This window comes from Agelaius phoeniceus, chromosome 1, assembly GCF_051311805.1.
Source record: "Agelaius phoeniceus isolate bAgePho1 chromosome 1, bAgePho1.hap1, whole genome shotgun sequence".
In the NCBI taxonomy this organism is placed as follows: Eukaryota; Metazoa; Chordata; class Aves; order Passeriformes; family Icteridae; genus Agelaius; species Agelaius phoeniceus.
Window position 1 is genome coordinate 83,064,478 of NC_135265.1, and position 24,507 is coordinate 83,088,984.

Sequence of the window (24,507 nt, forward strand, 5' to 3'; positions counted from 1 at the left end):
ACCGATATAAGGCAAGTCTTTGGAAAAGAAGCAGGAACAATAGAGCAAGGTACTTTGTAAAAAAAGCCAGTAAATGCTAAGGAAAAGAGCTATTTAGACTTACTGGCTAATGCTGATACAAGTGGATGAGTTGACATACTTTCTGTAAACATGCCTCCATCTACTACAAAGAAGTAAATGGTCATGTGACTAGCAGTGAAATTTGAAATAAGTTTTCATTGAATTCTTTCAGAAGAGGCTCTTGAAGAGACTACTTTGTTCAAAAAGAGAAGAATTCTCTCGCAAAGTAAAAGCTTGCTAAAAAACAGAACAGAGACAACAAAGGAACAGTTTTTACAGCTCTGGGAAGCTGCCACAAGCACCTCAGCAGTAAAACTACCAATGAAATTCAGTGTGGATAACTACAATATAATCAATCATGGAAAACTATACAGCCAGCCTACAGAGGAACGGGACACATAATATTTTAGGTACTGTTGAGAAAGGAATTCACAGGCTATGTCAATATTGGATTCAAAGCAGATCATAAGAGAGATTTAGTGCTCAACTGTGTTTAAAAGTGAGCACACTCCTTACACAGTCAAGCCCACACCAATTTGGATTCTCCTGGGAAGGGTGGAAGAATCACCATTCTCAGCACACTGTCTGCCTGTTGCCAGCCCATTATCAAGTAACTCTCGGGATCTGTATGCAGGGTGAAATGAGTCACTTCGTCTCAGTGTCAGGAAATGGTTGTCACCTATGCTGGCAAGGCCATCAAAAAAAAAAAAACCAGCTTTGCTTTTTCCACCTCACTTTTGTCTGTTCACCCCCATTCTTCTGGCACAAGCATTGCTGTGGCCACACCATAAATCTTGAAAATAGATCTGCCTCAAAACCAGCCACTTCTGCAGGATTAATTTTTAATCCTGACCATTTCTCTATTTTGATCCACTATACATCTACACAGTGAGCTGGGCCAGTACAAATGAGGAGACAAAAGGACAGAAATAAGCAGCAGAGGGGAAGTCTGCTTCTTCCAGTGGCGATGCTAGCTGTGCAGCTACAGGAATTAGGTAGGCTCATAAACCATGTAATGATATACTAACCCTTCCTCTCTTTATCCCCACTGAACCAGTGGCACTGATCCCCTGCTGCTTTTGATTCAGGAGAGGCATCTCTATGACCAGTGGTGAGCAAGCTCACAGAGCTAGGCTTGCAGGAGAGCATCCACTTTTTGTTTGGATGAAGGTTTGGTTACTCATCCTGGGGACAGAGGAACACCGATGGCAGCTGAAGGGAAGTAGAAAGGCTGTCCTTTTCATCACTGCTATTATCTTTAGCATTTTTTAAATAATCAGATATCAAAAAAAGAAAAAAATATGTATTATCTGCAAAAAAAATGCAATCACTAACAGAGAAATTACTTGCATATTACCCTCTGTGGAAGAAGGGTAAGGAAGAATTTGACTTTGTTGACACTGCCAAGATGGCTCAACAGCATCCTACAAGTGCCACTCAATAAAAGTAGAAAAGAGGAAGTCTAAAAATAGAAAGACACTGTCACATGAATTTTTATCAAACTGTGAAATTCATTATCAGTGTTGGGAACACCAGCAAGATAAAATGGGTTAAAAAGGGATCAGACAGTGAAACAGAAAGCAGAACAGCCAATAGCTATTAAACACAGCCACAGAAATACTAACTGGCAGAAGGTGGGAAGTATATGTCCATGAATAGGTCACTCTGTGCAGGTTGATTTCCTCCCCTATTCTTTTTCCAAGCATTTGCTACCAATCAATATCACCAACAGTAACTTTAAATGGCAGCTCTTATGCCAGGTATGTATTAAAATTAGTTCATAACATTTTCCATTTTAGACTTTGATTGAGAGCATTTGAAAATGCAGAAGCTTTTTTCTCCTTCTTCTTTAAAGCAGAATAAGTTAGAAAAATCAAAGGCAAAAGACTGAAGGGTTACAAATAAGTGTTATCATGACAAGGATCCTGGACCTACAGCTCCGAAAATGAAGACTTTTTCCATTATACATTAATTTCTTAGTTGGTGTGACAGAGAACACCTGTAGCTGCATGCAGAACAAACTTCCTTGTTGATGTGACTGAGCCCACAAAGAAATCTTTGTTTTCCCAATGAAGATGATATTCTTTCTCTCCTTTATTCTTGGTATTGCACCCTTTGCCTCCATCTGAGACTTGGGTTGACAGTGACTAAAGATTCTCCACTGATGAGATGAAAAACTTGTCCCTCTTTCTGAGGGAAAGTAGCTGTGCTCTAGACCCACTCTGTCACCACCATCAAATGAATAATCTCTAAGTGCTGCTGCTGACAAGGCAGATGAAGAATGTTATTTCTAAATCAAGAAGGATGTTCCCAACTACAATAAATACTGCAGAAACTGCCAGATAAGAATTTTTGTGTAGTAACCTGCAGGGCCTGCATGGCAATTTAAATGACAGTCATTAACTTTTGAGGAGTTATAATGTAAATGAATGATTTAAGGACAGTCTGGGATTAAGTCCTTCCCAAGGCTGCAGTCTGTGAAGGCTCAGGCTGTTCATGAGATCTCACATGGATTGCCTCTTCCGTTTCAGAGCCCTGTCGTGTGCACTGCATTGCTCTGGCACGATGGGCTGGAATTGCATCTTTTAGCCATGAATCCTGTACGAGCCTGAGGATTTAGAGAAAGAACTGCCCTTGCATCTTCCCTCAGCTTAGTACAGGGTAAGACCATTGACATCACATTTGTTCTGGAAAAGCACAACTGGGTCATAAAAGGAGTAGTTTCCTGTTGGGTCACAGTTTTAGTGCAACCATGGCCTCAGCTTGTGGTACACTTCTGTGTGCACGCTGTATTGTTTCTGTGTCTGCACCAAATTGTAATAACTGTGAAGAAAATAGCTTGCAATTAAGCAACCAGGGAGACAGCAGATGGATGCAGACAGATGGAAACAAGGCAGGAAGCTAGGAGCCACCATTGGTCAGAATGAGAAGCAATAGTCACAGTACACTATCAGCATAGTGTCAGTGATAGTTACTGGTGAGTTTTAAGGGCATATTGGAAGGCAAGAAAGAAAATTATGTTATAGATGCTCCTGACACTCCTTTGCAAGGGTATGGGAAAGAACAGGACAAAGGTGTTTCTTTGAGAAGGTGACAGGCTGCATGTGGCAGCTGGCATTGTGTCCACTGGTGCATGTGAAGAGAAGTGTGTGTCTTACCTGTCTACCCAAAACCAGTAATGTGATGAAGAATATGAACAAGGAAATTGAGCCCATTGTCTTCAGGTCCTTCAGTATTCCTGGCCTATAAAATAAAAACATAAGTAAAGCAGACTGCTCAAAAGTTAATCCAATATTACTTCAAGCACAAAAATAAGACCACAATTTATATGCACTACTTTCTGGTACATAAACTAAGAACATTTAAATATTATACAGTATATTATTTGATAAAATATCATTATTTATATTATGTAAATTTAATTACCCCTACAATACTCTCTGCAAATGTGCCTACATTTTGAAGTCCAATAATAAGATGAGGATTTAGGAAAAATAATGTCCTTTTTTACTTGTAAATGGAGACCATTTGTGGCTTATTCTATACAAGTAGAATAAAAATAGATTTTTAATGCAATATCGCTATTTCCATTGTGGAGAGCTCGACCATATCCAATGAATATGCATAAAAAGAAACTAAAGCACCTATCTCCCAAGATACCTTTTCTCCTGAGGAGGCACAAAACTAGATCCTGTAAAGAGTTTATTAAAAACTCTGCTTTGGCAAAAGTCACTAAAGGCAATGGAAAACAGTTCAGACTAGAATTCTCCTACTCATGCCACTGAAACAAGAACCTTGATAAGAGATTTAGGAAGGAGAATGCCAACAGATGCAGAGCTTGACTGACAAAATCAAAGCTGCCAGAAGCACAAGCTCAATCTAACCTGTTCCCTGGTTCTCCATACCATCACACACATACTCTTTCCATTAATAATATGGAAACAAATATTTAGGTTTGTTCATTTAATCTTTATATTTAAGTGCAAAGAAAACAAACATTTTTCCCCCAGATTTTCAAATTAGATCCTTTTCCATGATTGTTACAGCACAGGAAAAAATATATTGAAACTTCAATCTGAATATCCAGATTTTCTGGTGTATGGCATATGCCATACACTTGGCCTACATAGAAGAAAATCACCTCTTTGTTTTGAAAATGAGGTAGAAATTACAGCTGTCCAAATATTATTTTACACAGCAATAACAAGAACTGGAGTCATAATTTTGGTATTACATATTATCAGCTGTATCAAAGATTTCAGCAGCCTCACTAAAAACTTAAGATACAAATGCACAGGTACAGCAAAATTAAATAAAAAATATACATACTGTTGGTCTACTAATTTGTTCAATTACTAAGACGTTATTTGTAAGCATTTTAGACTATGTAACAGTTCTGGGGAAGCTGATTTTCTTCAGCTTGTAGCAAATATGCCTTAAAAGCCTTAATTATGTGCAGCCTGAGGCCTTAACAAACTTGGTGATGACTTCTTTTAATATCCTTTGTGACAAAAATTCAAATTAAACCATACTCTATTTCCTATAGCGTGTGATTTAAATGCCTTGTCCAGACTTCTTTTATTCTAATGCTCTGAGGTGTGACATGAAATCAAACATTTGCTGCAGCATGACAATGATTTTACATTGTGACTCAGATTACATAGCCAAACACGTGTGTTCCATGACTAAGAGCTACCATGGGTAGTACTGAACTTCAGAAAGACTGGAGTTAGCCACCTACCTTCTAAGAGGTGCCATTGCATACATAAATTTGCTGTAGTCATCCAGCATGGGCCCATGAGTGTGCAGAAGGATAACATTGTAGCCCACCAATGCAATCAACATTATTACCATTTTCAACTCATAATTTATCCTCAGGAAAACAGAACAGGAAATGAGCCCTAATATGCAGCTGTATATAAAATACTGGCAAAGAGAAATCAAATGGAAAATATTTAGAATTTGGCTTTTGAGTAGGAAATCATGCATAATAAAATGCTCAGGCTACTTTAAAAAACAAATCATTGACTGACCACTGAAGTGTGCAATCTATCACAATCTGGGACACTATGGTTTATAGACAGCCAATAAAAATAAATTTATGCTCCCTAATTTTCACCCTTTGACACTTTTGATTTACTCATCCACATTTGTGGGATACCACTGCTGGTGTTGAAATCCAATGTAGGAGTCTGTTGCCAGCAGAGTGACATAAGATTTACTCCTGTTCCACTGTAAAATTTTCATTCATGCTTGAGTCCCAGGATTACCCTGAATGTCTTGCTAGCATTTGGGTCAAGGTAAAAATGTCTAAAGGCCTGAAGCAATAATTGCATTGCCTATATTTTCACCTGTTATAAACTGATGCAATACACAGTTATGAATCTCACAGATATGCAATTTTATAAACAGCCAGAATAGGAAAAATACAAAGCTATTAACAGGGCCTATGCATAATATAAATATAAAAAATCCTTCTCTCAAATCCTGTGGAGTAAGAACCATATAAAAACACATTCAATTGCTAAAAAAAAAAAAGCATTTTCTTTCCTATGTCATATATATCAACAAAAATATGTACAGTTGAAGTTAAATTTCTGGAAAAATATTTTCTTCTAATATTTCCTGGCAATTGATTACAGCATCAAAATTAATGCTAAAACAGGAATCATCTCTAAAATCATTATCTTAGTCTTAAATATGCAACCCCTTTGCCAGAAATGCTTCCTGAAAATTACAGTCCTGCACCTTGCAAGGAAGTTTCTTTTCTGAAACTACAAAGCATTCTATTTCTAGTCATGCTATTTTCGGACTACTGTTGACTTGTTGATGGCAGCACTTTTGACAGAACCTGAATCACTGTATACTAATTTTGGAGGATCACTAAGAAGGATAATTTTCACAGCACCCATCAGACAGAATATATCTGCCATCTCAATCTTGGCTGCTACTGTAATTTGCTGAAAGATCTGGTTGAAATAAGAAATAGATAGAACTGTTGTTCAGAATCATGAAAAAAATAAAACTTCTCTGTTAGCTGCATTTCAGAGGAGGTCACCCTCCAAATTCATGGTTATATAAAAATAGCAGCATTCCTTTTTTGAGTCAATATGGCATTCTAGTGTTGAAATCAGTTTTCCAAAAAGTAACAAGGAGAGGCAGTCTTGAACCCATAGCTGAATACTGTTTGACAAAGACCCAGAAATTTTCAAGTGGAACAGTCTCTGACAGTGTTTCATACAAATACATAGAATAGATTGAAAATTTCACACAATTAGAGAAGAGTGGCACAGCCACACATTTCAGAATGCAGACCTTGCATTGCAGTGCAGTGTTTCAGTTAGCAACAAGCAGATCTGGAGAGTCTGGCAATCCACAGAGCAGTGAAGCTGAGCAGGTGCAGGCCCCTGCTCTGCTTAGTGCATCCCCCAGCCCCAGGACAACCTCAGCCAACTTGTCACAACCCAGGACCCTGCAGGCAGCTCCCACCTGCTACCAACATGATGCCATGGCTTTATCCAACAGTGCAACAGCAAGTTCTCATGGAGGCCCTTTTATCTGACAGCTGAAGCAGTGAATGGAAGTGTTCCCTTTTAAGAAAATACTCCAACAGCTCAAAAGAGGAAAATCCTGGGTAACCTCTCCACAGACAGAATCTGCACCTCATGCTGTATAAATCAAGATTCTCAGCATCTAAAGGGGCATAAGCCCATATATTCTCTTTTTTCTTTCTTGTGCTAGCTAATAAAGGTATTTTAACCAATGCCTTACAGAGTCTGATTGTCTTTCTTACTGAGATCACAGGTCTGGTGTGTTGCACCAGGGTAGTACACACTTAGGATCCAGCACAACCCATTTGGTCTCTTCTCTTAAAATTTAAGACCTGCAGTTCTGTGGGTATAAAGATCTTCACTGAAGTAAGAAGGAATTCTACTCCCATATGTCTATAGAGAAAAAATTACTTGAGGACAAAGTAATTTTGTAAAGAAATTTCCTAGTCGAATAAAATCTATTCCAAAACTGCATCTTTTTGATGCCAGTATTATAACTTCTATTTATTTAACATGTGGAGGTGGCAGCACTAATACAGAACTGTATTTTGTCCCAGGAGCAGATATACATGTCAACTTCTATTACACAGAACCTACAGAAGCATCGTAGCTAAACTAAACTAAACTAAACACAAAAATGTTGCTATAATTTACTGAGGAATCTTTGCTAAGTCTTTTTAAAAAGTAACCTAAACTAATCAAAAAAGTTATTTTGGGGGGTAGAGAAGGAGGCAAATAAATTGCTTTGCTTCAAAATGAACTTAAATCAATTGGGGCTAAAGTAATTTCCAAAGCTCTTATGCACTCATTTTAGATGACATAGTCAATAGATGTCAGGTTTACTATCATAAATCACACAAAGTTTATTGACATGAGCAAAGCTTAAAACTAACACACAGATTCAAAATAACAAATTTTTAATTTAAGGAAACAAACATTTGTCAGCCTAAGTATTCAATATCTTATAGAGTGAAAAGAGAGAAATTTTAATCCAAGATTAAAGAAAAAAAATTAAAAGGGATAACTCAAAAGGAATTTAAAGCTTTTTCCAGCTAAAATATTTGCAGCGTCTGGGGATGAAAACAATGCTTATTTGAGAGATGTTTTAAAGTTTTAAAATCTTTAGCTAACTTTAATTTTTCATTTGTTAATGTCAGAAGTGAAATTTTAACATAATTTTTTTATGCCAATCTATCAAAGACAAATTTTCATAGATGAAAGAATTTGTTTTAATACTTTAAAAGCTATAAATCCTGAAATCAGGACACACCATTTTGGTAATTACTTCACCATAGAGACAAAATAAACTTCCTTTTCCTCCTGCTGCCACCAGCTTATTCACCCAAACCCATATATTTTGACACAATATATGGCTTGACATTTTCAACTGCAGGTCTTTTGTAATACTTTAAGGAATCACTGCTCTTTAGGACACAGGTCCCACTTTTTTGCAGCAATGTCCTTCGCCCTCCTCTTGCATGTGCCATTGTGCTTTTGTTCACACTGAGACATCCCCTTCAGATCAGTTCAGGTCTCTTAAGCAGTGGCACATGAGAGTTCTATTCCCACCCCTCTCACACCAGCTTTCCTGAAATATGCAATGACTGAAGTGTGCCAATTTCACATTTGATGAAAATGGTGAATATTTTCAGGTCAGCCACCTGAAAATATTCCCACCATGGGAAACCTGCCTGCAGACTAATCTGGCTTTCAGTGCACAGTCTGTTTTGCAGATGCTGTGTGTTATCTTGATATCTTGTAATGTGTTAGCATGGGTGAATTAAGATTCCTTGTTATTACGCTGTTTCCTGCTTTTTTAATCTGACATTCATTAAAACCTCTATTTTCAGAAGTACTAATCTCATTTAACTTCCCACTTACTTCAAGTGCAGTTGCAGCTGACTTAAAAAAAAAAAAATCAAGCTTTTACTGCAGTCTCAAAAATGGGTGGGTGTTTAACTTCAAGCAGATCTGGTAACAGTCAATTTAGTGTAATTGTTGTAAACAAACAAAGAAATGTGAAATGAACTTACCGGTAGGAAAAAACAGTTATTTTGTATACACCACCGTGTCTGATTACTTGAATTAGGAAAACTTGCATTTGATGAATTAAGAACTGAGGGAAAAGCTATCACAGCATTATCCAGGAAAAACTAGAAAAAAAAATCAACATATAATCCATTAGCAAGACAGCTGTTTAAGGTCAAAATAGAGAACAGAAATGGGGAAGCAGAGAAAGCTTTACAGGTAACCATTTAACTTTAGTATTTCACATTTTTTGTATTTTGATTTGAAATAGGAAAAGGAAGATGACATACCATGATTACTTGTTCCTGCATTCTCAAACAAAAATAAGTGTGCTAACCTTCATCTGACACTTTCTACTTGAATAAAAGACAAAAAGCTCTTTGTTGTATTACTTTCATATATCAGAAGCTCACACACCCAAGAGACATTGAAGAAATAAACTCAATATTAATAATTCCTGGATTTACCTCAACTGAATGTCCTATTTAAAGAAAGGAAGAATCAAAGAAAGAATATGGAGTCATTACTGAAGGTGATACAATAACATCATAATGCTGACATTAATATCAGGACTGATGGAATTGAAACTGAAAAGTAGATCCAGTTATCTCTTGGGGCATCAAATTCAGCCAGTAATCACAAAGGAAACCAACATCTTACAGACCCCCTTGATGCAGTGATCCAGTAGTTTCGTAACAATTTAGATTTTGGTGACAACATTTATTCCATTAGTTTGAATCTCAGTATTTAAGCTGTTTCTACATTTAATCACTATTCATGGCCAGTTTGCTTGTCTTTCTTCTTGTCATAATCTCATCCTTTAGTTTTCCCATAGCTTCTTCCTCTCCCTAGTATTTAAAGTCCTAATATTTAGTGTAATCTCAGGCTTCATTGTGCTCATCAATCTATGTTTTTTCTTGTTTCTTCCCTGAAAACAAGCTCTTCATTCCCCCAGTTAGTCTGGTAGTCACCTTCACCACATATTTCTTTCAATTCAACCTTCTGGGTGACCAAAACTGCCAACACACTTCCCAGATTTTATCAGTGAGTCATGCAATAGCACTAATACAAATTCTGCAGAAAATGTATTCTCATACATCCTAGAGTCACTGAATTTTTAGGGTTGGAAGGGACCTCTGGAGATCATCCAGTCCAACGCCCCTGCTGTGGCACAGTCACCTAGATCAGATTACACACCAAAGTGTCCAGGTGGGTTTTGAATGACTCCAGACAGGGAGAGTCCACAACCTCCCTGGGCAGCCTTCTCCTCCCTCAATGTAAAGTTCTTCTTCATGTTGAGGTGAAACTTGTTGTGTTTTAGTTTATGGCCATTGCTCCTCATCCTGTTGCTGGACACCACTGAAGAGAGCCTGGCACCATCCTCTTGACATCTGCCTTTGAGGTATTTATATGTATTGAATAAATTGAATATAAAAACTGAATCTGTATATCTAGAACAATGCTCCTTTGCTCACAGCTACAAAACCTTAATAGCTCACTGTACCTCATGCAGCTGACGCTCAGACAGCTTAACACATTCTGTATATTGATATCACCCCAGCTATTAACATCATGCTCAGCACATGTGAGGTACCCTTCCTTCATTGGGACTCACCTAGGAAAATGCAGTTCATACTTACCATGAGTTAAAAGCAGTCACATGGATGATTGTGATTCAGCTGAGTTGACATTAAACCCACCTAATTAATTAAATTCCTGAACTCATTGCCTATCCATGTGATGAGCTTCTAACATGTATCAGAATTTCTCGTCACTAATCTGTCAGACCAGCCATAATCTTGACCTTTTTACAAGTAAATTTCATCCTAGTTCTTTTTATTTTCTCAAATCCATACCTGCCTTTTTCCTTTCTAAAATCCCAAGCCTTACTTCACAGACACTGACTGTCACCTCAATTTAGTAGTTTCATAGTCCCTTTTATACTTTAAATATGAAAATCCACACGTGGTTGACCAGAGTAGAGCTCCAGAGGTAGAGTAGAGTAGAGTAGAGCTTCCTCTCACATGCTGTTCCCTGCAGGTAGTCACTGAGTAACCCACCTCTGAATTATTTCTCCATTTCTGTCTTTAAATACTGTTACAGAGGAAACCTGAACTGCTTCACTCGGAGCAATTAAATGTGGGTCAAAATGGCTTATTGATTTACTAATGTTAGGTCTGGTCAGTCATTCAGTCATAGTTCTGGACGGACAGGTCTTGGAAACTTCCAAGGACGGAGACCCACAATCCCCCTTGGCAGCAGTCAGCGCTGTTCATGCACAGTGACTTCTTTTATCTTTCTGAAGACTACCCAACCTCTCATGTCACCACCTGTGCTGAGTGCCCTTTAATATGTTTTATGGCTCTGCAGAGAAGAGTCTGAAGCCATTCTCTCTCTTAACTCCCCTTCAAAAGAAGTCCAAGGTTATGGGTTTGCAAAGGTTATCTATATGCCACCTACTACCAACACCAAGCTGGCACTCACCTGTGTTTATGCAGTTGCACTTTTGGATTCCCTTGCTTTGTCAACATAACTGTGTATGTGAAACTGCATATAATTAACCTGCCATCAGTGTACTACAAAGTCAGGATGAGTGTGGAATCCTCTGAATCTTTTACCCTTGGGGAAATACCCCACACTGCTACAGATGAGGATCAGTATCAGAAATAGAACAGATAAACCATGAAAACAGACCCTACAAAATGTTAACAAACACCTACAGATTTTGAAACATCCTTCTATAACTGATCCCAAAGAGCTCTAATGACGTGCACATGAAGAGAGTTACATGCACATCTGCCTCTTCCCACAGGATGTGCGGGTGAAATGCACACACTCCCCTTTTGGCAATGCAGGTTCCCCTGCTGGCACACGCTGCTGAAAGGAGATGCAGGTATCTATGTGCACCTGGGCAGCTCCCTGCAAGCTGTCAATGCACATGCTGGAGAGAGAGCCCTGCAGGTTTGTGTGCAGGGACAAACCTGAGCAGTGGTCCCTGCTTGTCCCAGCCTGTGCTGTTGCCTGCCCATTTGTGCAGGCAGCTCACAGTATCCGACAGGCAGGCTGCTCTTGCTGGCTGAAGCAGAGGTGTGATGCCAGAGAAGTGACTTATTACAATGTCAAAATAGTTTTTTGACAGTCATCTGTTTCCACTCATAGCTCTCTGCCTCCTGTCACACATTTCCACATTGCCCAGAGAGGCTGTGGAGTCTCCCTCACTGGAGATGTTCAAGAGCTATCTGGACACAATCCTGTGCCATGTGCTCTAGGATGACTCTGTTGAGCAGGAAGGTTGGACCAGATGACCACTGTGGTCCTTTCCAACCTCATCCATTCTGTGATTCTGTTTCTTTTATTCTTATTTTCACACTATTTCCTTCTCTATTAAGGATTTTCTGAAATTGCTTGGTTACTTGTTAAGCCAGCTGATGCTCACCTGCCTCTTTTGACTGGAACAACTTTGGACAAAACCCCCTCAGACAGCTTTGAGGATTTATTCTCCCTCCCTGCCTCCAGCTATTTAATAACTTCTGTTAACAAGGGCATTTGCCAAGAGAACTACATCCCTCTAACAGTGCATATACTTTTTCTGTAGACATGAAATATTTAGTTTCAGAATCCCACTTTTTGCATGTCCCCAGAGCAAAGATTATATAATCTGAAGAACTCAAACACAATTATATTACAGAAAGACATCTGACATGCATATTTATATATGTTAATTTAGAATAAAGCATTTTAATTTTGGTTTTGAACCTTGCACAAAGCATTTCTGACCTATAAATGTTACCTGCATACACAGAACACTGTATGAAATATGGTATATCTATGCATATATTAACAAATATAAAAAGGAGAAAAAAAAGGATATAGAAGTGTTGTCACCTGCCATGAGCCAAACAACACTTATTTCTGAATGATGTGTTTGCACTTTTCTTTCTTGTCTCTCATCAGTTACCTACATCTGCTATCATGCTTTGAAGATACATATTGTTCTTCAACATAGTATTTTTTGTAAGAGTAGGTTCAGTCCTACTAAGCAGTCACACCCACACAAATGACTCAAATGAAAGCAGTATTTTTTTATGAATACCAAGGTTTGCCAGGGAACGTCTGAGCATGCTACCATTACGTTCTTATTTTAACTTCATATATTCTGACAGTGTTTTCTTTTCTTGTGTTCACATGACCTGCAATCCTCAGCTGTGAGTTTTCTGCCTCACATAATGAAAATACCTGCTTTCAATGGGAGCCATGTGGTGACAGACCCTCCCCCCACAACACGGGATAAGCAAATTGGTGCATCTCTTTTGTTGTCTGAAAACAACAATAATACACTAGTTTAGATCTCATTAGGAAAGAAGCCATCTTTCCCACTGAGGTCTGAAAGTACTTGGGTGCAGAATGCATATCACAGCTTCCTTTGAAAAATGGCAGTTTGTCTGGCAGTTGAGTCAGGACTTTTATTCCCAGATCTTCACAAGAATGCCCCAAGAATAGCGTGAAGAATGATAAATTTTGGTATCGTTCCCCCTCTTCCCAAGCTCAAAAGTAGAGGTTTAAGGACAGCCTGGAATGCTAAGTTCCTAATGAGACTATTATGCATTTTTTTACCAAATAAAGGTGATGCTGAGATATTGGCAAGTTGTAAAAGGATAATGAAAATCCAGAGAGTACTGAAATGCATTTAGCAGAAATTTTAAAGCATTTTTCCTGAGTTGGTACAAAGCTTCTTAACATCAAAGTGCTCATGTATCTGTGTTATTTGGTGTCTTGTGGCATAAATGGACCAAATTAAAGTTGCTCAATAATTTCTTTTTTACAAAAGTTTGTGTGCCAAGTGAAAATGCATAACTGTCTTTGTGCAAGAATGTATTCAATCCCTAGCCCCCTGAAGAGGCAATATGTAGTGGCAAGTGACTGCCTTGTTCAAAGCTCCCACCAACAGAAAAGATGAGGAGCCTGCTGGCCCTTTACAGACTCAGACAGCATGATTTTTGTATTTGACAGATATGGAGAGATGCTCACTTATAAAGGCAGTGACAGCACGACTCTATCTCTTCCCACACCTTTGAAAGAAACCAGAACTGCTGTAAACATGATTTCAGAGCAGTGTCTCACCTGCTAGTGCATCTCTGCTAATCCAGTGTACCTAGATTGATAATGATTTTTTAAAGTTCCTTAAATCCTGGAATGGATTTGTGACTGGGCCCTGCAAGTACCACTTTAATGACATTTCTTCAGCTGTGCTTTCTCCTTCCAACTCCATGGTCAGGTCAACCTCTAGACAGCATCTATTTATTCTTCTCAAAAGACATGCATTAGGCACCTTCCAAAACAGAGTCTTCAATGTGCCAGGCACTGTGGGATGTATAATTAGAGTGTATCTGCCAAAGAGCTTAACAATTAAAAATACAAGTTCACCAACAGAGTCAGCTACACTAAAAGGAAGATCTTATAAAGAAACCAACTTTCCACTATGAGAATGAAAGCAGGTTTGATTAATTATTTCTCAATATTTGAACACAGGATCATTCATGACTTAGAGGGGGCCAATACTTGTATCATTTAAGGCAGCTTGGGCTCACAGATGTACAATAACCAATGGAGCAAAAATACTCCAGCCTCTCTCAGTATTCACATTCCTAAACATTAAGAGGAAACAGTCCAGTTGTTAACAGTTGTTAAAATTCACTGGATGTAAAGACAGGAGAGCAAGTAATATCTAGAGAAAGGCCACAAAGATTATCAGAGGGCTGGAACTCCTCTTTTGAAGACAGGCTGAGAGAGCTGGGGTTGTTCAGCCCGGAGAATTCTCCAGGGAGACCTTCCAGTACCTGAAGGGCCTAAGAAAGACTGGGACAAACTTTGTAGCAGGGTCCGTTGTGACAGGACAAGGGGTAATGGTTTTACACTAAAACAGCGTCGATTCCGACTAGATATAAGGAAACATATGATGAAGGTGGTGAGGCACTAGAACAGGTTTCCCAGGGAGGTGGTGGATGTCCTATTCCTGGAAACACTCAAAATCAGGTTAGATGGGGACTCTGAGCAATCAGATTCAGTTAAAGACATCCCTGCCCATGGCAGGGGGGGAGGGAGCGAACTACATGACTTTTTAAGATTCTTTTCAACCCAAAATATTCAATGATTCTATGATCCTGAATGTTAAAGCTGGTAGTTAGAGTAATGAAGACTTAGTGGGACAGTACAAGCCTGAGATCTTTTTGCTTGTGCCAAGAACCAGTCATGCATTTGATGCAGAAGTCACTGAAACCAAGAGCTGCTGCAGGACTCTTTTATCATGCACGATTCCTTGAGACCTAATGAATCCCAGAGGATGATAAGGCACAATCATTTGATGTACTGCATGCAGTCATTCATTCAGTTTTCAAGTAGTAACCCTTCACAATCATGCAGTCCTACTGTCTCTCTGGGCCTCCTGTATTGCTCCATGCAGGATTCTTTCTCCTGATCAGTTTAGGCAGATCAGCTTGACAAAAACAGCTTTCCTCAGCCACTGACAGATGTCTTACTGTCTATCTAGCACCAGATCTAATGCTTACCCTCTCCCTTCAGCTCAGAACTATTTGATACTTATATGACATTAGCCAATTTTTAACCTCGCTTTGCTGATCAGGTCTACACGTCTCAAACCTGAACAAGAGATTTAGACATCAGCTGAAACAGCTAATTTCAAATAAAATTGCACTCCCACTCTTCTCCAGTCTCCCTTGACCATGAAGACTGAGTTTTAGTTGGCATTTTGGTCTTAATGATGAATTATTAGGTGTGGCATGGTTAGCCACTCTTTATCTCCATTAAATCTTAATGGCTACATTTTGCCTTTTGCTACTGAAATGGCTCATGGAAGTAAATGCAGTTAACGGACTCTGCTATTAAGTACATGTTGCTTGGAGATATAATAATGATACTTCAGAGTCTCTCCCACAATTTGCTAATGCAAAATTCACAATCACATTTAAAGTCATCTTTGCTAGTCAAACTATTAAGGTTTAATTTCAAGGTGGGAATTCTACCTAAAATTACCATCTCATGAATATCATGGAACATGATTATTTGTAACTCTGTAACATTGCTTATAAGGCACTAAGACTTTAAAATACAGCCTATTAGGTATTACTGTAACATTCAGTCCACATAAAACTGGACGTGAACCAATAAAATTAAAACCTTTTTCTAAAAATTATGTACAGAACAACTCCTTTTTTTCTTGCTAGAATGTCTTTTACTGCTTGAAGGCCAAGTTTGAAGTGGGCTGTAAGCACTAGTAGAACTTTAGTCTAAGTGAAAAACAGTCGTTGACTATATCTCCTTTTACATTTTTTTACTTAATAAATAACCATATGCATGAAGCCTAAATCAACGTATAATTTAAACCCAAGTAGGTCCTTTATTTTCTTCTGATATATTTACAGAGTTTAAAAAAAGAGGAAATCTAGCCTGATCTTCATTTTAGAGGTTACTAAATCTCTGAGATTTTTGCTGTTGTATAACTTTTGCATGGCTAAAGGTTATAATTCAAAGAGTTTTCAGCTAATGGACAATCAACAGCTTTTCAGAATAATTGTTTCCATTGCTAACTGCTTTCACTGATGAAAAGTCAATTTATATTCAGTTTTATATTATTTTCAGCCACTGCTTCTTTGAGTTTCTCCTCTCCCACCCTTACACACTAAATTCGCTTAGGTGAATTTTAGATTTTGGAAATGGAATTGGTTTTGTGTTTCTCTCCTCTCCTTCAAACAAAGCAGGAAAAAGAAAGAGCAGAAAACCAACATTAACAAGACTAGAAAAATTTAACAATAAAATGGAGAGAACATTCTACCAACTATTTCAAGTGTTCACATTTAAAAGCCCACATTACATCATTTGGACAAGTTTAGTACTTAGTGTAATACCTGATTGATTAAGGGTCCCCTGAAATATGGGAAAACAAAATAAAACAGTGTAGGCATTATCAATATCTAAGTCCTTTATAAATCCTAAGTAACAAAAGTACCAGCAACTCAAGCAAGCAGTAGGGTTGCAATTTCAAAAGCACTGAACCTCACTCACTTGAAACGTGAATATTTATGCATTGATGTTGTGATGAAAACATTGCCTAAATAAATGTCAGAGTTCCCACTTTGCAAATGCAGAACTGAACTGAACACTTTCACAGGTTTACAAACAGAATCCACCTTAGCCAACAGGGCAAAACAAAGGAAGACTTTTGATCCCATGTATTGCTCATCCCATTAGACAACAGACCTTTCAGACTAAATGAGATCATTAAGATTCATGCTTTAGGCAATCTAATGACAGATTTACTCTATAATTGCTTACAGATTTACTCTATAATTTACTCTATAGTTGCAAAGGAATAATAAAATTACATAGATTTTCTGTTAGGAGAGAAAAGCACAGGTTGAAGTAACTTAAGTAAACATAAGCCCTAATGAATTTGTAGGTCAGTACTTTTGAAGTTTTTACGTAACTCTGAATTCTTTTCTTATTTAAAAAAATCAAGCATGTGAAACCAATAATGTACACAATATGATAATTTTGGGGTCAGCAGAGAAGCATCACAAAACTGAATAAAGCTTGGTTTGTTTCACACAAAGTCTTCCACAAATCCTGTGAGGAGATACTTCATTCTCTCAGCAATGCTGCTTTTCTAAGTGACGCACAGATGACTAAGGGACTTGTGCAATTCAAACCTGAGATTTAATTGTTTTCTGTTCATTATAAATAATATTTTTCTTTAACAAATTTAGCCAGGGTCTGAGCTCTTTTTGAGCACCCGGTTTGCAGAGGTCTCAACTACACAGTATGTTTTCCTTTGCTCTGCTTTACATTTCTGTCTCAGCCAATTGCCATGCAGGTTCCTGGCATAGCAACAGGCCATAAATTTAACATCTAAATTACTGTTACTGAATAACAACAACAACAACAAATCTTAAATGGACAAAAAAACAGGAAAAAATACCCCTTTTTCCCTTACCATGTTGAATACAGCCATGGTTAATATTATAGCAGTGGTTGTCAATGTAAGAGTGATCCTTGGCCAAGGACGGTTTGCAATTATTCCAGATGATTTCAGGATCCACAACAATGAAGCTGATGCTTTCTTGCTACATTGCTAAGTGCAAACAGTTTGGAAAAGAGAAAAAAAAAAGATCTTTAGTATATTTAATTAGTATAAACAAGGGTAGAATTAGGGTATGTCAAGACTGAGTGCAGTAATAATCTTACAGCATTGCACAGAACTATTTAACTATTGTAGTCTCACGAGAATGACAGATGATGATTACATGAACACAAAGAAAAATTTATTTAAAATATCTGCCATATTATCACTTCCATTAAATAATTATAATTTGCAAATACCTTACTAAATATTCAACACATATTACTAATAATAGCAAAATACAGAGCTGACAGCAGTGTCATTACCTTTAACATCATCAAAACCTCGAAAATGAACTGACCTGCCTTGACTGAATTGAAAGAGTCATGTTTAGTAGCCTCTGGAAACTTCAAAATGTAAATAATGACTCTGCAAAGTCTCTGACACAGAATAAAGGCTAGATGTATCCCTGGCAGCCCACAAAACAGGAAAGCTTTCAGGCTTTTCTTTCATCTTTTTGGAGTCTTATTTGATAATTATTTTAAATGGAAAATAACTCAGCAAAGCAAATCAACCTTCCCTAAAACTATCCAGAAGGCAAACAAGCATTTCATAAAAAACTGGATGTAAAATTTGACAAAAAAAATATTTAGTGAATAGAAAAATTTTCTTGTATAATGAGAAAAATTAACAATAAAACTCTGACTCATTTAATCTGTTTCTAAGAAGACATTGCAAAGTCTCCATTCATACATGTATAGTGCCTAGAGGCACAAGCGGCTTACAAAGAATAAACAAGGATTTGTGACACATCCAATAAACATTAATTTTCCCAAAACTTTAACAATGAGGAGATAAGGTTGCCTAGAAGCATCTTGTGCCCTTTCCAAATGTCAAATTCAGTTTTATGCAAACTCCTGTAAAAAAGGCAAAGAAAATTTAAGGAACATGACAATCCCACAAAATTAATTGGTTTTTTTCAAAGTGTGCTTTCTATTTACTTAATATTATCTGAGATGGCTTTACATATTGTTTTCACCCTTGCCCCAGCCATCAGCAGAGATACAAGCTCAGGAAGTCTAAAAAAGGGTACTCAAACATGAAAAACTACCAAACATAGAACTTATTTTACAGTACTGATCTATTTGTTCAGGTTCAATAGCTATGGCACACCATGCTAAATTACACCACTACCCTACATGTGGGGTGCATTTTGCATGACAATCTTTATCATTCTGCACGTAAATATTCTGCTCCTAATTATACATTATTTGGACAAATCCACTGTATATGCAGAGCTTTTTCACATATTGTTTCCATTTATGACAGGGAGTTTTGCATACTGAATTGGACAGATTCTGAATTCAGTTCCAGGAAGGTCAAAACAATCACTGGAATCTTAAGGATGGACCAAAAAAAGGGAAAATATCAGGCAGCTTTTATATAAACATTACTCTTCTCCCTTATTAAAAACCCACCCAAAAACATAAACTCAAAGGATCTGTATTTTTGAACAAAATATTCCTGCTCAAAAGCCTTTTTGACTCCCCAACCTTGTTCGTCAGTCTTAAGTACATAGCAAATTTCAAGATAATTTGAAATCACACATAGATTTTACAAAAATTTTGTCATCCCTCCCACTTCAATATAGTAAAAAGCACAAAGTATTGATTGCTGCTGTTGCTACAGGAGGGAAGTGTTCCGATGGATGCAGGGAATGGATCTGAGTAAAAATGAATCATTCAGTTATCTGTCTAGTCTGCCTAAAACCCAATTAGTCAGGGAGCATGGATTTATGGCAAATTAAAACAGTCATGAAATCGTGCCCTAATTACTCTTTACCTTTATTATTGCTCACCTGGAGCTTTACTACAACTTAACCTACATTGTTCTGTGACTTCCTTGGAAATTTAAAAGCAGCTGGATAAGTTTAAATTGCCTTAGACACAAAAAACTAGACAAGTACACTGAGAAAGTACTAGGAATATAAAATAGCTAAGAAGTTATATATATATGTAAAGCTGTACACTGTGGTCTTCCTGAATTACATTACATTACATACTGTTCAAGGAAAGCCTTTAGGACTAGAAATTCCAAGAAAATAAACTAATGATGGAAATAAATTATATGGTCTAAACAAGATAAATTGAATTATGAATTTTACAGGGTTTATGCTACCTGATGAGAACCTGATCAAATCAAACACAAATGGTGATGATCAAAAGGGCAATGACAGTTGATGAGTAACATCATCAACAGAAGCCACTGAGTTTGCTGCTTCTAAGATGACTGAAAGAGGTTGCTGCAGTCATGATTTCTGATAGGAAATCTACCAAGAAGCTTCAATGAAAAATCTTCCTTTCCAGGATGCCCTGCCTTTTAAGAGTGATTCCTGCCTAAAAGGCTAGCAGGCTAGCACAGGATAGGTAATTTTGCTAGTGGGCAGAAACTTGGAATTGTGTAAAACACAATGGTATATCTTAAGGGCATTGTGGGTATGTGGAAAACTTACATGGCATTTAGGGAATGGGACACAGGAGAGGAAAGGAAGGCATAAATGTGGATCAGATATGTACAAATATAGGTAGATGGCGATGAGAAGGGATGAAAGGAAATGGATGCAGGTGAGCACTTTTCTAAATGAGTGTATTGCATATTGTTATTAAATTCTGCCTCTAACCATCCTCTGTGTAAGTGCAGTCCTTATTCTGTGCCTGCATGTGAGTGAATGGCAGCAAACTTCATGCTGGACTAGATGGCAAGGGGCACAGGATAGGTGCCACTGGAGAGAGATCATGTAGGTGAGCAACTGAAGGTGTCAGGAGCTGAGCTGTCTCAGACCAGTCCCTGAGGAAACCCACAGGGTGTGTGGGGGAGTGTGTGCATAACCACAAAGAAAATTCAAACAGAACTGGCTGGCAAACAGAAGATCTACATTTGGAAAGACCCAAGGGTTGAACTAGTCATTTGGTAAAGGGGGCAGAGCCTGGGTATGGATACTGTATTAACTAAAATTCCAGATGTCAGACCCACGAGTGAAAGTGTGCCTGTGGATGATGGCAGTCAGGAAGTGTATATCCCATCAGACCTGATCCTCCAGAAAGAAGGAACTAGACCATCAGTGTGGATCGTGTTTACATGAGTGCTGCACATCGTTACATGGGTGCTGTAAGAGAGCTGTTCTGTCCGTGGATCTCTGAGATTGTCCTCTGTGTATGGTTTATGCCCATTTTCCTATTGGGAACACATGCCCAGCCTTACTACAGGTTGCACCTCAGACTTCAGTGGGAGTGGGACAGGAGGATCCCCTCCCTGGATTTTGAATTCCATCAAATTTTGCTTCAGTGAATCAGGGAGGAGCACTTCTCAGCTCCTGACCTCCACTGGACCCAACAAGCTCTAGCAGCCCTTACTTTCAACTTCAAAACTTTAAAAATCACATCTCAGTAAAAAATGCAAAACCATGTTGGAAAAAAGGTGTTTTAGTGTTGTTTTATAGTAGTGCTACACAATGTCAATTGAGTTTCTCTACTCATATAAACAATTTGTGTTATCTTAACGGTTTGTATTATCTTAATTCTGAGGATAAAACTAACTTTCACACAGAAAAAAATCTCTGCTAAACTCCAGTATCTAACTACAAGAATGTCGGCATCAAATGATGGTGACTTTTCAAACTTTTCTACTTTAACATCAGTGCTTCCAATTGTTAAATTTGAACTTTCTTTGTATTTGAAAGTAATAATTGAAAAAAAAATTACAGTATAGAATTGCTGAGACTACTTAGCAATGCCCATGCTGAGAACAGCATGTATTGCTGAGAACTTCCTTTGTTTTTAAAGTGTCTGGAAAACAGGTACAGGCTTATGTAACTTCTGTATAAAATGCCTTGCAATAATTCCATTTTTTCTTTGTTTACAAGGTTTTTGAACAATATCATCTGACCTTGCTAATATATTTTAGCAAGGAGAACTTATTGGACTGATTTTCTACACTTCTTCACAAAAATGTTTTCCTGATATCATTAGGGAAAAAAAAAACCAACCAAAACCAAAGCAACTTTATCACTTAGAACAGGCCTGGAAAACAACATAAATTTCAGGAAACAATGTATCATTCAGACAATGTGATTAATCAATAAGAGGGATTATTTCCAGTGCTCTTCCTAAAATTACAAGACACTGATGGCTCTAGCCAGAAGAACAATGTGAGTTATGGTAAGAGTGCAACTTTAAAAATTAAGTTCTAGGTAGTTATTTTCACTTGTCAAACAGAAGCACAACAGAGTGATGTATTTCTTACCAGTCTGTTAATGCACAGCTCTGAGTTCTGGAGGGGGAAGACCCCTGTTTATTTGGCACATCTGCCCTCCCCACCTTATTTGTTAAGCCAGTGAGAGTCCTGAAAGGAAAACTTGTGACAAAACCCTAAAAATGTTTAAGCCATTGAGTAGATATTCCTTGGAAGACATGAAAAAATACATTGTTGAATAATAATTCTCTGTGTGAATAACAGATTTGCTGAACTTCATTACACTTTTGAGCACTCCAGACCCAGCCCATATCTAGTCCTACTGCAGCAGTTCAGTACTGCTAAAAATCTGGGGAATCCCTAGAAGCAGAACTGGAGGGGTGGGGGTAATCATTAAAACCACTCTTAAAAGCAGACTTAGGCAGGTTTATTTTGCTGATTCCATCATACATTTTTATTGTGTTATGTCTCCTTTGCAATTTTCTGAATAAAATGGAGAATGAGATTAAAGAAAGAATCAGTTGTTGAAAGCATGCAAGGAGGATAAAACATCAGATCTCAGTAGCATTAGAGAGTATCACAGTGTTTATTCTAAGTGGAGCTTGCAGAATATGGTTCAGTGTTTATCATTTTCTGACTAGAAATAATAGGTATTTGTAGCATGAGAGGTGACTAATGTATTACCTTTTCATCTGAACGTGTAAAATCTGATATGACAGCACAGCATGATAATGAGTAATAACTTATTTTGAATATTCAGGACATTAAAAATGTATCCTGTGTTGTCTTTCCACACACAAAAACCTACTTCAGCATTTAATAAGATGAATGCTGTCTTTCTGAGTGGGATCAAGGAACTGGTGCGAGAACTAATTGTGACAGCTATGTTGTAGATGAAAGACAGTGTTTCAAGAGCTGTCACACTTCTCCTTCAGATGCTAGTTGAGGCTGGAACATCTTCACTGAAAACTTCTTATTTACAGAAAAAGACAGTGAATCAGATTTTCTATAGTTCTATTGTTGTTCTTTTAATTTTGCATTCAAATACAACTCGATATTTTACCAATACTGATGCTTCAAAGAATGCAATCAAGAGAAACAAAATTCAGATTTTTAACATGCTCGTTTTCTCTCAGAGTTGAAGAAGACACCAAAGTTCAAACCCAAAGAACTTGCTGACAGAAATTACATTCACCTAAGCTTGGAGAAGGGGGATTTTGCTATACAGACACAAGCTTTTACTTTACATACTTATTAATGCTCCTAATGTTGACAAAGTACTTCTAAAACAAGTACTGTAACACCAAGATTTTGAATTTCATGGTGGCACCTGTAAATCTAAGCCAGGAATTTTGAATCATACAAAATGCATCTAGGTGAAAAGTCTACTCAACTTCTACCTCATGCAAGTGACTGGACAAAACCTAGAATCCTGAATAAAGAAATAACAGCAAAAACTAAAGTCAGCATCACGTTTTTAATTTCACCATACTTTGCAGTGTTAATCATCCTTTACGATAGGTCATGTTAAAATGGCCATGTTGTTCACTTCAGTTGTGTCATTCAAAGGAAAGAACACAGCAGTGTTCCAGGCTGACCTGGAACAGAGGCTGGACAGAGTTAAGAAGGAATAAAATAGGTATTTATTAAAAGGTCTTCAAAGGATACACCTTGGGCAGTACAAGAGCCCAGCCATTGCTCTACCAAAGATGGATCCAAGATGGACCCAAGATGGAAGCGAGATGGATGATTGGTCACAAGTTTTCACACTTTTATAAATTTTGGTCCATTTACATACTGGGGTTAATTATCCAATTACAGCTTCAGGTTATGAAGTCCCATCTTGCCAATTTGCTCTCCTCAATTTGCCGTTGTTTACACTTTTTGTGCCCCAAGCTGTGACTAAGTCCTTGGTTCTTGGGGTGGAAAAGGATTCTTTTGTCTAACTAAACTGTGGAGAGAACTTGCTAACATGTTATATGAAATTCAGAGTCACACACCAAGGCAGTACGGAATCTGAAAAATGTGAAAGCTAAAACTTAAGGCATCGTTTCAGCCCCCATAGAGGCTTGACAAGGTCTTTACCTTGTCAAGTCTCTATTCTAAATATCTACTAATAACAGGTAATTAATAATAGATAAATATCTAACAACAGTGAATATCTAACAGTAAATACAAATATGCCTTTAGGCAGTCAGAGTTCAGTCCTGGCACTTCCTGTGCTGCTTTCCTCACTCAAGAAAACATACAGTCACTGTGTTATATGCTACTTTAAGGTATTCTCAGTCCCTCCCATCAAGGTTTTAATTTTTCTCAGGAAATATTTAAGAGCCACCAGCTCCGAGAAGACTCAAACCTGAATGACATTTTAAGGACAACGCTCAGGGCACTGAACTAGAGGAAGGATTTCCAAATGCTGCGTTCTACATTGGCCAAGTCTCGATCTCCAAGGGAGATTCTACCATCCAAAAACTGTCTCACACA

At 37.8% G+C, this 24,507-nt stretch overlaps 1 protein-coding gene across 2 annotated transcripts in view; it reads right to left on the reverse strand.

Moving 5' to 3' along the window:
* Window positions 1-24,507, reverse strand: part of ADCY2 (adenylate cyclase 2) — a 203,893-nt gene that overhangs the window by 16,198 nt on the left and 163,188 nt on the right. For both annotated transcript variants that reach the window (XM_077182476.1, XM_077182478.1), the window contains 4 exons: window positions 17,647-17,784; window positions 8,645-8,764; window positions 4,802-4,986; window positions 3,219-3,303 (listed from right to left, as the gene is read on the reverse strand). In XM_077182476.1, the coding sequence (XP_077038591.1) occupies window positions 3,219-3,303; window positions 4,802-4,986; window positions 8,645-8,764; window positions 17,647-17,784 (528 nt within the window). The remainder of the gene's footprint in view (window positions 1-3,218; window positions 3,304-4,801; window positions 4,987-8,644; window positions 8,765-17,646; window positions 17,785-24,507) is intronic.